Source organism: Danio rerio, chromosome 15, assembly GCF_052040795.2.
Source record: "Danio rerio strain M-AB ecotype USA chromosome 15, GRCz13ab, whole genome shotgun sequence".
Taxonomy (NCBI): Eukaryota; Metazoa; Chordata; class Actinopteri; order Cypriniformes; family Danionidae; genus Danio; species Danio rerio.
In genome coordinates this window covers 44,381,836-44,398,339 of record NC_141035.1, presented here as the reverse complement: position 1 = coordinate 44,398,339, position 16,504 = coordinate 44,381,836, and the positions used below count along the sequence as shown (strand labels likewise).

Sequence of the window (16,504 nt, the reverse complement as noted above, 5' to 3'; positions counted from 1 at the left end):
ACCCATTGTATTAGCAGGCATATAATAAATGTTTAAATAAAATAAAAAATACATATAATAATTAAACTTAATAATTATATTTTTATTATATTATATTTTTTCCCGCGCCTCCCCTGACATGCTCTGGCGCCCCCCAGGGGAGGCGCGCCTCACACTTTGAAAACCCCTGATCTAAACCATTGTATAACAGTGCCCGCAACGCCCAGTGACTCGAGTGTAGATAGCAGGATCTGGTGGTTGACAGTGTCAACAGCAGCTGACAAGTCCAGCAAAATGAGGACTGATGATTTAGAGTCTGCTTTAGCCAGTCTGAGATCCTCCACGACCGAGAGCAGGGCAGTCTCATTTGAGTGGCCTTTCTTAAAGCTGGATTGCTTGTTGTCCATGAGATTGTTTTGAGTAAGTAAGTCCAGGACTTGATGGTTATGAGTGGTGGCCAGTGTGTTGTTGTCTTATATCTTCTGAGGAAATGCAAGTGGTGTTTGTTGGTTATGAGTGGTTGCCAGTGTGTTGTTGTCTTACATCTTCATTGTTCAGTGGTTTGATTTATTTGTTATTTTTGTATATATTTTTATTTTATAAGGTGAGACACTACAGGCAAAACCAGTTTAATTATACTCCATTCATTTTTGAGCTTGTTTTTGGGTTTTCATAAATCAAGAGCTTTTTTTTTATTTAGTCTAATAGAAAAAAAAACATTCAAAGTATAATTTTTAGTCATTGTTTATCAATTGTTTAAGCACAATGCACTTTTTAAAAGTCTTATTTCCTCAATGTTTTTGTTTTTCTGTGGTAGGACATGTAGTTTCACTTCGGTAGCCATTTAAAGTTTTTCTCAGTCTCTTTGGTGCGTTTCTCACAACACTAGTGCATTTCTGCACAACAGTTAATGCATTTCTCAAAACAATTAGTACAAACTGCAAAACCTAGCTGATAACCTGCAAAAGCACGTCACTTACTCAAAATGGATAGTTCATTCTTCAAAAGCAAGTATTCATGTCAATCAAAGAGTCAGTATCATCAAAATGAAAAGTCCTGACACCATTGTTTATGAACAAGATAGTCAAATGACTTTGTCATGTTTTCATTATGTCAGTTTACTTTGTAAATTTTTTCAATGCAAAAAAGTCAGATTTTGGTAAAACTTCGTGAAAATGCTCAAGATAGTACTATATACTATTAGCACAGCCAATTGAAAACTACAGTAAAGTTAGACATCACTGCATTTAGTGAGGTATCTAGTACAAGACACCGAATATGTATGTTTCACATTTTTTCTGCATTTGCTCTTTACAATTAGAATTTTTTTACAGCATTGTGCAGAAGAATAAATACACCCTTATTTACAACAAACATAAACTTTCTTTGGGTAGAGCTGTGCACAACTGTACACAATATTGCAGAACATATTGGAACTGAACCAACATACATACACAGGTCGGTAAATCATTCTGACATTTTGACAACTAGTTCAACATTTTTGTATGTAATGACTCAAGTAATGAAATGAAGACTATTTGTTTTATTTGCAATGACTATTCAGCATTTACAAGTTTAGTTAATTTTGACTGACATGACATAAGCAAATGATAATGTTATAAACAGCAGAGAGTTGTATGAAAGCAATTGATGCATGTCCGAAAGCATTTGCAATTTGCTGAAAGGAATGAGAAACTGCTACTAGGATGTGCACAAATGACTAATTGTTTTGAGAAATGCATGACCTGTTGTGCAAATGTAAATAGTGTTGTGAGAAATGCACCAAAGCGATTGAGAATAACTGTAAACAGGTTTAATATCTTTATTTTAAAGGTGTTTATAGGCACATCATGATTTTGCCAAGTACAATGCGATCCTGGATTAACATCTATGTTGATCCTGGATCATCATTTTTATTCAAAAACGTGATCCATATCTATTCCCTACCCCTAAACCCAACCATAACTCTAAATGATTCCCAAAATCAGAGGGGAATAATAGTTGGCAAACAACATAGCACCAGGTTAAGATTTCTGATACCTTTATGGCAATCATTAAAAATAAATACAGGCCACAACTGAAAAATGAGAATGATCTCTGAGTGGTGGTCTACAAAATTAAACCAAGAAGTCGTCAGTCTTGTGCTGTAAACATTTTGCCCACTAGTCACTTAAGCTGAGGTTAATATTAAACCAAACAAATGAATAAATGACTATAGAAATTATATGGCTGTTAGACTGTTGCACACATTTGTGTTGTCAATATGCATGTGTTTATATAGGCCTATTGTTGTGTGTGCAGATTTGTATATTTATAACCACCTCCAAGGAATTTGGGGGGGGGGGGGGGGGGGGGGTCGCTGGCATTGTTTTTTTGGGGGTTGCAGGCTGAAGTTTGGGAACCCCTGATCTAAAGCTACAAACGTTGTATTTTTCTAGTGCTTTTTAGCTGTCTTGAAGTTAGAGCTGCACAATCAATCGTTAAAATATCACGATCTCGATTCGACCCAGTCTAGACGATCTTAATCCAGCATTTCTACGATTCTGCCAATCATATTTTCAAGTTCAGCTGAGAAGAAAAGGCGGCTGCACGAGTCTTTTCATTGTTTCACATACGTTGCTCAGTGACATTGACACCTCCAAATGATGTTCAATGAGTCACATAATGTATTCATTAGGTATAATTCATCTAAAATCTCATTTTTGTATTCATATAATGATGTTTTCGCGGCCAGGAAATCACACTACTTGCGCGTCGACTTAATGATAGACGCGCACTCGTCTTTAGTGAACAGAACCTGCATATGTTGCGAGTAACAGGTAATACAGTTGTAAATAATATTCAGTTTGTGGCACAGAGTGATTGTTTGGGAGCCGCGCGTGAAGTATGAACAAGCACTTAGCAGTCAGAATGAAACCGAAAGTGTGCACTTCATTTAAATGATCATATCGCATTTTAGAGTTATGATTACGGCAAGCTTTTGATGTTTTTTTTCTTTCATAGCGAACACACAGTTGTGCATGAAAATAAATGTTTACAATGTCAGTATGACTACTCTAGCCTATATATTGTTGAATATAATCAGATAATGGCAAATGTCTGATTTTACCAGTGAATAAATTTGTCTAATATGACAGATTGCAAGCATATATCTCAAACATAATAATTCAACATCAGAATTATTATAAGTAGAATAGAATTATTTATAAAAACCAGTAGACCTACACATAATATTATGATCGATGTTGTGCCATATGTTTGTTTTTACCATACCTTTATTTTACATGTACAGAATCGTGAGAAAATCGTGATCTTTATTTTAGGCAAAAAAATCGCTATTCTCATTTTAGCCAGAATCGTGCAGCTCTACTTGAAGCGCTTAATAACACTCACAGGTCTTAAAACACGCAAGTGATAAACTTTCACTATATTATGGATAAAATTTGTTATGACAAACTATTGTATCAACTATAAGTATGACTGAACATTGCACATGCTGTGATGTGACTCTTGTTGATGTGTATGTTGGGTTATTGATGTCAGTAAATTAGCAGTCTTTTGTGATTCGTGTCTTCATTTTTTATTTTTCCCCATTTATTTATGCTCTTGAATCACATTATGAAATATTGATCTTTTTCTTCTTTCTTTCTACCTTGAAAAGTATCAAAAAGAGGCTTTTATTAACATTTTTTTATAGTTTAAAGTGAAAAACATAATAGGGAAACTGTTAATTCGCATATTTTTACAGTGTGCTCTCCTTACCAAACTAGTGTATTGTTTAAAGCAAACATCTCTCTTGTCACCTGGCTGTCATGTAGTGTTTTGTTTGTGTGTTGTGATGTGCTGTATGCCAGTGATGAGGGATTATCTGTCTGCGTTTGGCTGGTTTGGACTGCTGCCACTCAAAAACACACTAGCAGACGCTTTCTGCTCGCTCTGTCACACACCGCGCCTGTTTATGTGTCTGTGTGTGTTTGTCTGGGTCGTGGAGTCGAGTGGAACTGATGGTTACAGCCTCACACCAAACCATCTCCACCGAAATCTCGCCATCCGTCTTCTTCCTCTCACTTCCCTTTACTGTCTGACTCTCTGCAACCAAATTGAAGTTTCCCCCCCTAAAGTCCTCATTTGTCTCTTTTCACAATGCCTTTCTCTCCACAGCTCCTCTTGTTTAGAGTAATATTTGCAGAGAGGGGATATAGTAGATACTATAGTAAAAACTGTAGCTGAGAATATAAAATGAGGTCATTTTTTATCTGTGTGTATTTTAACATGTGCCCTGGTGTACTTTTTGAGAACAGAGAAATTTGTGCTTGTTGGTACATATGGCTGAGTTTTGTCTTTAAAACAAACACTATGGGGTCTTCATATGGATGATTTTTTCCGGCGTGACTAGTTTGCTCAGTATCTGACACAAAAATAAATATATTTGTGACATTAATATTAATTTTTAGAAGCACATTACCATTGTTTTCAACAAATGTCTTGTTGAGGTCAGAGCCAGTCCAACTCATAGAAAGGCAACAGTCACTCAAATAACCACTCGTTACAACTGAGGTCTGCAGAAGAGCATCTCTAAACACAGCCAACCAGCCACAGCAACACGTCCAACCTTGAGGCAGATGGGCTACAGCAGCAAAAGACCGCACCGGGTGTCACTCCTGTCAGCTTAAAACAGCAAACTGAGGCTACAATTTACACAGGCCCACCAAAATTGGACAATAGAAGACTGGAGAAACGTTGCCTGGTCTAATGAGTCTCCTTTTCTGCTGCGACATTCGGATGGTCGGTTCAAAATTTGATGTCAACAACATGAGGGCATGGATCCATCCTGCCTTGTATCAACGGTTCAGACGGTATCAACGGTTGCTACTTCTAGCAGGATAATACGCCATGTCATAAAGCGCGAATCATCTCGGACTGGTTTCTTGAACATGACTATGAGTTTACTGTACTCAAATGGGCTCCACAGTCACCAGATCTCAATACAATAGAGCACCTTTGGGATGTGGTGGAACGTGAAATTCGCATCATGGATGTGCAGCTGACAAATCTGCTGCAACTGCGTGATGCCATCATGTCAATATAAAGCAAAATCTCTGAGGAATATTTCCAGTACTTTGTTGAATCAGTGACATTAAAGGATTAAGGCAGTTCTAAAGCAAAAGTGGGTCCAACCCAGTACTAGTAAGGCGTACCTAATAAAGTGGCCGATTAGTGTTTATATGCGTGTTTTACAATACAGTAATGACAATTAAAAGGGAATATATATAAAATAAAACATAAATATAGTAATAATCACAATGTTTAAAATGTTGATGAGAAAAGAGTTGCAAATACTCCTACATCCTAACAACCATTTAGTTGTGCATCACAACAATACACAGTGTTCTGCATAATTGAGTACACTCCATTTTGAAAATGAACATTTTAATCTGTTTCTTTGTGAATATAGAATATATTTTGGTGCATTTAAACAAAATAAATGTATTAAACATATATATATATATATATATATATATATATATATATATATATATATATATATATATATATATATATATATATATATATAATTATTATTATTTTTTTTTTACTAAACAGATATATTTATTAAAATAATATTATATTGACCAAACATTTAGAAATTGAAAGATAATACAATTTCAAGCAAAACATAAAAAAAAACTTACAACCTTCAAAATTTCAACAATTTTTCTTTTCAATGTTACATTTACTCTCCCTAGACAACTTAATAAATCGTAACAACTGTATATAAATATTGATAAATCATTTCTTTATTGATAAAATGCTATGAGATTCTGCCAGAGTGTGTGTTATTTTCTGTATTTATTTTAATCGATTACTTCTCTCTGTGCAAACAAGCTGTGTGTGTGCGTGTGTGTGTTTATTATGAATAAATTGATTTCTTTTTCTTTTATAAAATTTCTACTTTATACTTTATATTGCTATTCGTCCTGAATTTCATACAGTTTTCTTCTCCTCTGCTTCTTTCTCTCTCTCTGTCTCTGGACAGACATTGATTTTTGTGTGTGTGTGTGTGTGTGTGTGTGTATGTGTGTGTGTGTGTGTTTGAGAGTGGCTGGTGGAAAGCAGTTGTGGCATGCAATAATCTTAATCCAAATTTAGCCATTTAATTACCGTTATTTGACAAATAGCCTGCATATTACTGTGGTTAGTGATTTTGATGAATATCCAGCAAAATGATTTGTTCCTCAAACATGTGGACGGCAGAACAGAAACAGTGTGTGTCCAGCAAATCCCCGGAGAGCAGATCGTCGTTCTGTGATATTTTCTCTGTGTGTGTTCAGTAAACGCACAGCACTCAATCGATAAAGCTGGTAAAAGACTTATAGCCACACTAAGCCAAAGTCCACTTAATGGCAAGGCAATTTATCAAAGAGCGAGTGAGCGAGAGGGCAAGTAAGACGGAGGTAGAAAGACAGCTTTTCTTTTTTTCGGTCTCTCACTTGCTCAAAAGCCAAGCTCACTGGACATTTGAAAATGGCTATTGTAGATCTCACATCTGTGTGAATCACCTCTGTCTTTTTTAAAATCCATTTTAACAACAGTTCACAAGTACTTATTGTTCGTGCTTTTGAGAAGGTACAATCTTTGAGGTTTTTTGAGGTTATAATTATATGTTGAGACACAAGAGCTGTCTCTTCAAGAATATGAACCTGCATGAAAATATTTGAGGTATCTCTGCCTCTTATTTGCTATCTATCATGAGCCAACACTCAGCGCTAGTCCAAGAAAACCTCACATTTGCATTAATATGCATATCTTTTAATATCCATTTCATAATAGAAACACAACGCCATCATCTTACTAATTAAATTAAAGTCTTAGATTTGGAAAAAAGAAGCTAATTTAATTAGAGAACTCTCTGCGGGAAGAGGAAAGAAAAAGCCTTTAGGAGAGATATAAAAAGATCACTCATGTTCTTTGAAGTGTCTGAGACGTGCAAAGACCAAAAATGTTCTCCCTCGGGCCAATGGACCCTCAACCTGGTATATTCTATGTAATGCATTTATACATTCATGAAACTACATTATGGGATTCATTTGAGGGTGGAGTGAATCTCCAAGAGCTCATTCTCCACGGGGGGAGAAAAGTCTCTTTGATGCTTAAAATGTCTGTGTAATCTTTCTTTGCATCTTCTAATGCTGCGCATGTCAAAGGCAAATATACAGTTATGGTAATGAACGTTCTAAAGGAAAAAGTACCACAGCTTCATGTTCATGTAATGGCCGTAGTCCTCATTCAAAAATGTCTGTTTTATTTGTTTTGTTAATTATTTTTTTTATTTTTTTTATATTGATTGATTAGGGGTAAATTTTTTGTGTGTGTGTTACAAAGGACTAGATATCAATAAAGAATGAATGTTCTCATATTTATGAAAAACATTTGAAGTTCTAAAGCAACTGTGTCCTTAAAAAGACGTGTTAGTGTCATTAGAAACTGAATTGGAAGTAACGTTATTTTAATATAGTCAGTCGGCGACTGAGGTGGGCCGGTCTAGGGCTTAAAACTCCAGAGCTAAAAAGGAGTCCCACTCCGTCCCTGGATCTTACATTTCTGCTTTTATATATGTATGTTGCTCAAAGAAAACCTCAACACAACCGCCCCAATGAAAAAGTTGTATAAGTCCCCCTCACCCCACACATCCAATTCTCCGCCCTTGAGCTCCAGTCTGCTGTGCAGTTTAATGCTCTGATGTTGAGCTTTTGTTTGTTTGTTTGTTGGTTTAAGGCAGCGGGACTTTTCATGTCCTCTGTGGCCAATCCTGTTGGAGGAGTTCATGTTTTAAAGCCCCCCTGCTATTTTTTTCTGATGGGTTTTTAAGTGGTCTTTGGTGCGCTTGTTCTTTCAGCGCACCCTTAGCTTTTGTGTGTCGCCGCATTTGTGTGTTTGTTCTCTCAGATAATGAAGTCTTCCTGCGGGTGTGTTTGGTTGTCTGTGAAAACTCACTGCTAAACAAACACTCTTAATGACTTGGCTGTTTTCTCTTTCTCTCTCGCTCTGTTTCTTTCTCACTCTGACGCTTTATCTTCACAGATATTTGCATAAATATATGGCTAATGATGGACCAACCGGAGGATTGGTGTATGTTGGAGATGTTAGTGGATTCAATTAACCTGCATCAGACCTGTGAATCTACATAACACTGATCACACAACAGGACATTACAGTTTATAACTGCTGTGATTTAAGAGGAAATTAATCATTAAAGGGCACCTATAGTGAAAAATCTACTTTTCATGCTGTTTGCACAGACATGTGTATTAGTATAGTGTATAGACCGTCATATTGGGGTGATATAAACACACCCAGTCCTTTTTTTTTTCAAATTAACAACATAAAAACATCCGTCCATCATTTTCTGTCTATTTATCAATCATTCCATCTATCATTCTATTTGTCCGTCCGTCTATCATTCTGTCTGTCAAAACTGTCTGGTCTTTCTGTGTCTGTTCGTCTATCATTCAGTCTGTTCAAAGTCTGTCATCTATCTATCTATCCATCCATCCATCCATCCATCCATCCATCCATCCATCCATCCATCCATCCATCCATCCATCCATCCATCCATCCATCCATCCATCCATCCATCCATCCATCCATCCATCCATCCATCCTTAAATCTATCTTTCTATGATTCTATATATCATTCTCTGTCATTCTGTTGTTCTATCCTTCTGTCTATGTATCGTTCTTTCATTCTGTCGTTCTATCTATATTTTGTTCTATCTGTCATTCTGTTGTTCTATCCTTCTATCTATGTATCGTTCTTTCATTCTGTTGTTCTATCGTTCTATCTATATTTCGTTCTGTCTGTCATTCTGTTGTTCTATCCTTCTATCTATGTATCGTTGTTTCATTCTGTTGTTCTATCGTTCTATCTATATTTCGTTCTGTCTGTCATTCTGTTGTTCTATCGTTGTTGTACCACCTTTATAATTATCTGTTCTGTCATTTTATTCTCTCGTGTTCTGTTTCTCTATCTGTTCTTCTATCTTACCTTTCTGTCGGTCTTTTCATCTTCCCTTTGTTTTTCATTCTATTTATCTATCTGCTTTTCTGTTCTATTTATTTGTTGTTCTGTCTGTCTGTCTTGTTTATCTATCAATTGTTCTGTAATTCAATATATCTGTTGTCCTGCCTTTCCTTTTCATTCTTCCATTTGTCGTTCTGTCCATGCATCCGTTTGTCATTCTGTCTGTCCATCCGTTTATTTCGTTCTATCCATAAATCCGTTTGTCGTTCTTTCCATACATCTGTTTATGTCGTTCTGTCCATCCATTCGTGTGTCGTTCTGTCTGTCAATCTGTTTATTTCGTTCTGTCCATACATTCATTAAATCGTTCTGTCCATCCATTCGTTTGTCGTTCTGTCCATCCATCTGTCCGTACATCCATCCATCCATCAATCATTCTGTCAGTCCATCCTTGGTTCTGTTTGTTGTTCCGTCTATCCGTTCCTTATTCTCTTTTTGTTTCTCTTTCTTCTCTTTCTTCTCTTTGTCTTTTTATCCTTTTTCTTTGTTGTTCTATTTATCCATCGTTCTGTCTTTCATTCTTTTTCGTATCTGCCATTCTGTTTGTCTCAGTCATTCAATAAATCTGTCATTATAGCTGTGTCTGATGTTTGGTCTATTAGTTCATCATTCTTTTGCTCGGTTGTTCTAACCTTATATCATCTATATCATTCTGTTTTTCAAGCTATCTGTCAGTTTATCGATCATTTTATCCCTTTATCTGTTGTCCCATCCATCTGTCGTTCTTTTGTTCTGTTGATCTATCTATGGTTCTTATTAATCCTATCAAATGATCCATCTATCATTCTACCTGCAGATCTATTAACCTGTCTACTGTTCCCTCTCTTTGTTGTTTTCCATCCATTCATTTTGTTTGTTCCACTTTTCATCCATCTATCAATGGTTGTCCTGTTCTGTCCTTCTGGAATATTCATATCATCTAAACACACGCATAAAGGATCGTTTTGTATTCATCTGAAGCTCAGCTGAACTGAAGCTCCTGGTGTGAAAATCTCTCATACCTGCTCTAGTTTCCAGTGAAACTCTGCAGGTCTGAAGGAGTCGGTCTGCGTGTAGTCCGTCCTCAGCAGGAACACCAGCCTGCAGTTATGCACATACAGAGAGTAATGGTGTCTGTTCATCTCTGAGAGAAAGAGAGAGAGACGGAGCACAGAGAGGTCAACAGACAGACACAGAATACAATTACCTCTTGACATACCAGATAATATCGTTAAATTAAACCTGAGCGAAAAGAAACGGCGCCGTTTGGTGTGTGTTTATCTATATAGAGATCATGACTGGAAAGATCTCTATTCAACTTAACATGGTTGGAAGTGGAGCTGCAATTGGCTTTTTCAAATTAAATTCTGATCTTAACGGTTTGCTTTAACCCTGCTGAAAAGAGCAGCATCGTTTGCATGTCAGCCGTGCTTTGCGGCTAGTATAGCTGGCTATTATCGCCCCTTTCCGCTGTTGGTACCAAAAAGCGAACCGTACCACTTTTTGGGTACCCTTTCGAAAGGGTACCAAGCACAACATAAGTGTATCAAAGACTGAGCTAGACGTGCAGCTGAACGCTATTGGTTTGCAGAGATGCATCACTCACTCGTACACAAGACAGGAGAATGAAAACAAAGGAAGCGCCATTTTAAATTTACAGCCGAGACATTACACCGTAATAATATATACATATAATAACGAGCCATGGTTGACCCGAGCTCAAACAAACCTTGTCAACATCTTAGGGCCTACTCACAATATGCCATCCATGCCCAGGCCCGTTTCCCGGATCGTTTGAGAAGTGTGAGTGCGCTGAATCGGGCTCAAGCACGGTTCACTTGGCCGGCCCTGGCCCGGTTGGAAGAGGTGTGCCTGAGCGCGGTTCACTTGGGCTTTGGCACGGTACGTTTGTAATGTGAGCGCAAAACGTGCCAAAGCCCGAAACTGAAAGCGAGACGTGACTTTTAAGGGGCTGTTTCATATGGATTTATTAATCATTTTTACTGTTCAGTAAACGCAAACTGCCGTAGCTTATAAAAGACGAGAACTCCTCACAGCACGACAGCTGCGCGCCTTCAGCAGACCTCCTCATTCCTGCAGCACGAGAGCTTTATGATTGTTTATGAGCGTCAAAAGTGGCGGATCTGTTCGGCGAAATATCTGACTGTGTGTCTTCGCATCCCTAAGGACTGTTTGGCGAAATATTTGACTGCATGTCACTGCATAACAAATGACTGAAATGATATAAGTAGAGAAATCTCCACTGTGCTGCTGAGTGAGAGAACGCTCCTCACTAAACAGCGCAGCAGCGATAACGCAAGCGTGCCGAGGCCCATGTGTGGTGTGAGTGTGGGCCGTCGGGGGAGACGGGAGGGGGGACAAGCGTGCTTTGGCCCGGTTCGAGGAAACTGTACCTAGTGTGAGTACGGCCTTAGTCAATAGCCACATCTTGATGAACAGCCATTGTGCCCCGTCGTTGTTCACAAGGCCGTTTAAAGCGTGAGCGGTTTCACTTTCTCTAGAGAGCTCGCTCGATATAGACCTTTTTCTTGGCTGCTGCATGGAGGGCACCATAGCGACCAGCGTCTTCCTCTTGAATGTTTAGAACTTCCGTTTACAGTGTTTACAACCTCTAATTTACACTCTGAAAATGGGTTTCAATAGCGTTTTGAGTGGATTATGGAGTGTTTTTGTGACATAAAACTTTGAAAGGTGTGGGTAAAGCAGTTATAATCTGTCATGTAGTTCAAGCGCAAGAGAAAAACGTTCTCCTAGTTCTTGTGTCTGCCGTCAGAAATACAGTGTGTGTGTTTTCCCGAACTGTCAGCTCAGTGGCTCTTCAATACACACATGCAATACTTCACTGCATCATAGAGAAAACCAGATTACTGGCATGAAACTTAACAGGTATGTCATGCAATTTACAAAAATGACCAATAAAAGTCTGTTACTGATACTCTGATGGCTGATTTGCTGTTCATTCTAATGGCGAGCTGTTTATGTTTCATTTAGTGTGTGGTATTTACCACTATTTGTGTTTTTCTGTCATTTCAAAATGTCACTTTATTTTCACTTTGTCATTTATTAAATCAGTGTGTCAGTGGGACATTACAGGTGACTTTAGCAGTGACGAGGCTTCATTTAAACGGCACAAGATGCATTTGTTTTCCATTCCAATCGATCACATTTTTTAAAAAAATGATCAGTCCAGGAGGTGGCGCTGATCGATAACGGTATTAGTTCAAAGATGATAAAAGCAGATCAAATATATTAAAACTATCGTTTCAAACCGGTCCAAACATAAAATTTTCTTGAGTTGATGATATTAACATGTGCGTGATTATTAAAGTGCTCATTATTAAAGAGTCGATGCCCTTCCAGCCACAACCCAACACTGGGAAATATTTTGTATATTACTAACCTATATATGCATAATCTAAATACAGTAGCTAGGTCCATCACGTTTTTGGGTTTGAATCATTTCCATTGTGTTCTGTGCTATTTGCTTGTGTTATGAGTAGGGCCAGATGGAATCTGTGGACATTTTTTGCTATTCTTGCGCAGAATTTTGTTAATTTTGTTATGCTTTTGGGAGTATCATAACTAAAACCTTAATATATGAACTAAAAGTGATACTTTTTTAACTTTGTATTTAATGTTTACAATGCAAATACAATTAGATCCACTTTATTTGGTAAACAAAGCAAGTCTATATAATAAATCTACTAAAGGACAGAAACATTTACAAACTGTATTCTAAATAAAGTATATGGATATTATCATATTAGTCAATAATAATACTGAAATTAATAAAAAAACTGAATTTTATAAATTTACACACACTTACACACGTAAATAAACAGAATCAATCATGGGCTAAAAATCTGCGGAAATCTGTGGAATTCTGAGCGTGCAGATTTCGTGTGGGCCTACTTATGAGCCACTGGCTCGTCTGCAGTTGAGCGGAGGGTATTACTGGCTCATCAATTAGACCTTATATAGACCTTCCCGGCATTCATACACTGGTCTTTTCAGCAGATTTCATTTCGTTCTCTCACCAGTTTTGTCAGAGTTGCAGAGCAGTGTTTCTTTCTCGGCTCTCTGTCCTGGACTCGGCCCGTGCTTCATCCATGTGGTTATGGTGAACTGGTCGGTTAGATTTTGCGGGACGACCCAGTCTGGGATTTTGGCTGCTTGGTGTCCATCAAATCGGTATGCGAGGTCACTGTCCCGCCCGCTGTCTCTCACGAGAGTCACCGTCCAGTTACATACTCCACCAGTGGCCGGAAGAAGAGCTGTGCTGCCCGATGAAGATCCTGGTGTTTTGCCAGTATAATCAGAGAGTTCAGAGATGAAATGATCAGTTGAAATGCAGGTCAAAGTCGCAGACTTTTAAATTAATAATATCTCTTTCACGTGACTGGTACTACAAACTATCATTCAACTGAAAAACCTTAAAATATACACTGTAAAAAAAGATCTTGCTGCCTTAACCGTTGTGTATTGTTTAAATTAACTTCTCTCTTATTGAGTTGGTGACTATTTTTGCCTCATTGACTTCCATTATATTGACATTTTTTGACTTTTTTTTGATTGCAAAGCCTTGAGAGCAAATAATCGTGCGATATTCGGTCAGAAATGGCATGTAAGTATGACTTAGAAATGAGTGTAATTCCTGCACGACACCAGCCAAGCTTTAGCTCAACACATGAGAGAGGGTTCTGCTGTCATGCGGTAAGTGCGCTTGTATTTTCAGGAAATGTGGCTTTGGACGGCAGGGGGAGGGACGGTGTTTCAGAGATTTTAACAGGCTAGCATTTTGGCGAATTACTTACTGCACCCGACTCAATCACCAGGGTTACAGTTTTGAGTTGTATCAAATTAACTTTTCTATTAGTCTCATCTTGCATTAATCAAACTGACAAAAAACATTGATTTAAACTTGTACTAATTTAAGTTAAAACCTGATTAAAATAATGTAAAGCAACAACAATAATAATTACACTGAGCACACTCCTTCATTTTAAATTTGATATAATGACATTGACAAATTGAATTTATTTAGTAATTCGTTACTTCACTTTAAAATCTGAGTAGACTTGTGGCCTTAAAGTATAAGTTGACTTAAAAAGAAAAGTGAATAAACCTTTTGTAATTTGGAACTTTAGATGACCTATTTTTTTTTTTTTTAGCATTTTAACACAGTTCATTTACATTATACTTTTAAGGCAATAGCTTTAATTCCTTTAAAGCAAAGCAAAATCACTTTTACTGTTTGACAGGCATATGCACACAGGGCTCAACCTGAAAATCTGAAGTGCCCCCCTCGCCCTCTTCAGTTTGCAACAAAACCCCAGACCCCATCCCCTACCCCCAGGGTCTTAAAAAGTCTTAAATGTCAAAAACAAAATTTTAGGCTTTAAAAAGTCTTAAATTTACATGTAGTATTGTAGGTCTTAATTTTTCTTTGGCCATGTATAGCTACATAGTCAGTACAACCAACAATCCATCTAAAAATAACATTTAACAAAAGTAAAATTGATTAACTCCATCTGCTAATACGGGTTAATTATTTTCCTTACAATAACATTTGTTTAAAAGTTCTCCATGTATTTATGCATAAATTATGAATGTTGTGCATAACATTTTGTTTATTATGGTTTTTAAAACTTTTTACTTGTATGTGGATGGTATATTTATATAACAAGGATGAATGAATAGATGTATAACATAATTTATTATTATTAAAAAAAAACTTGCCTTGCCTATTTACATATAATAATCTACACTACCGGACAAAAATCTTGGCTATCCAAGTTTTAGGAACAACAAATAAAAACTTGAATTCTGGTTGATCATTTGGTATCAGAAGTGGCTTATATGAAGGCAACGAACGGCCTCTAGATTACGCTTATTATACCAAAATAAAATATGAGGATGCCTTGATTTTTTATTATTTTATTAGGACAGTAAGGTCTGACTTTGCTAAGACAGAAGTCTTGTCACTTTACAGAAATAATGTCCAGTATAGAATGTAAAGTCATGCTGCAGTGGAGACAGAATGAAGATTGTGTCTGACTCCATCATGAGCTTGGAGGACTGCATCCATACATCTCTGCAAAGACTCAAATCACTTATTAATAAAGTCATCTAGAATGGCAAAGAAAGCGTTCATGCAGGACTCCCAGAGTCCATCAAGATTTTTTGGATTCATCTTTATTGCCTCCTCCTTCATCTTACCCCAGACGTGCTCGATAATGTTCAAATCTGCTGGCCAATGGTGCACATTGACCTTCTTCGCTTTCAGGAGCTTTGATGTGGAGGCTGAAGTATGAGATGGAGCGCTATCCTGCTGAAGAATTTGCCCTCTCCTGTGGTTTGTAATGTAGTGGGCAGCACAAATGTCTTGATACCTCAGGCTGTTGATGTTGCCATCCACTCTGCAGATCTCTCACACGTCCCAAACCATGATTCCTTCTCCAAACTAGACCAATTTCTGTGAGAATCTTGGCTACATGCGGGTTCCAAAAGGTCTCCTGCAGTATTTGTGATGATTGTAATGCAGCTCAACAGATGATTCATGGGAAAAATCTGCCTTCTGCCACATTTCCAAATGATGAACTAGAAGTCAAGTTATTATTTGTTGCTCTTACAACTTGGATCAATTACAAGACTTTTGTCAGGTAGTGTATATACTACACAGAAATGAATTACAATTAGTCACTTCTAATTCCAATCATTTCTGAGGAAATCTTAATAATTCAGGTCTTCATTTGCTTTGTCGTGTTTCATTACATTTATTACAACATCATTAATTTGACGCATCGTGTGATTCAGTGCATTGCATTAGGGAACGCTGGCACACATCTTGTCAAAAGACGTCTTGAAAATCAGTGATGAGCTCCGTATCTTTATTTTAAAACTTGATTTGTAATTTGTCGAGACAATCCCTCTGATATGGATGGATGATGTCTTGGGCTAAATTACACCGATAATGATCCTGCGCCTAGACGCAAACCTATTCTAGGAGGTTTTTGTCTGCCTAGTTTTGCCCTCAGGCACATTTTGTAATTAAAGCGACCCGAGAGAAATGAGGAAACGTGCAACGGAATAAATAGCGCTTCATCATTACCGCAGAGCTTCTGTAAGGATCTCTCCGAGTCGCAGCCGCGTCCAACACCACTCGTCTCCAGCTCCACTGTGGTCCGAATCCAGGACACCGATCCCTCGCACGTCTCCAGGTGCATCTTGGGAAATAAGAGCTTACTGCCTGCTCCTGGCTCATAATCAACAAGCTTCCTCCAGCCTGGAAAGGGAGAAAGGCAGGGAATGTTTTGATGAGTAGCTTAAATATTGAGTTAATGCCACTGAGCTGGAAAATGAAGAGATATTGAGGTCACACTGTTTCTCAGACTTCAGGGCAATTAACAGCTCAATTTTCCCCAGAAATAACATGCATTTAAA

At 37.6% G+C, this 16,504-nt stretch overlaps 2 protein-coding genes and 1 long non-coding RNA gene across 6 annotated transcripts in view; 1 reads left to right on the top strand and 2 right to left on the bottom strand.

Moving 5' to 3' along the window:
- Window positions 1-16,504, bottom strand: part of LOC147840700 (uncharacterized) — a 199,008-nt gene that overhangs the window by 79,640 nt on the left and 102,864 nt on the right. The window lies entirely within an intron of this gene.
- LOC100334612 (NACHT, LRR and PYD domains-containing protein 3) overlaps window positions 1-16,504 on the top strand; it is a 130,131-nt gene that overhangs the window by 37,991 nt on the left and 75,636 nt on the right. The window lies entirely within an intron of this gene.
- Window positions 1-16,504, bottom strand: part of clstn2b (calsyntenin 2b) — a 111,148-nt gene that overhangs the window by 37,906 nt on the left and 56,738 nt on the right. For all 3 annotated transcript variants that reach the window (XR_015509895.1, XR_015509896.1, XM_087284620.1), the window contains exons 6-8: window positions 16,173-16,346; window positions 13,099-13,356; window positions 10,063-10,184 (exon numbers count right to left, since the gene is read on the bottom strand). Coding sequence is in view for 1 of the 3 variants with exons in the window: in XM_087284620.1 (XP_087140746.1) it covers window positions 10,063-10,184; window positions 13,099-13,356; window positions 16,173-16,346 (554 nt within the window). In the remaining 2 variants the exon portion in view is untranslated. The remainder of the gene's footprint in view (window positions 1-10,062; window positions 10,185-13,098; window positions 13,357-16,172; window positions 16,347-16,504) is intronic.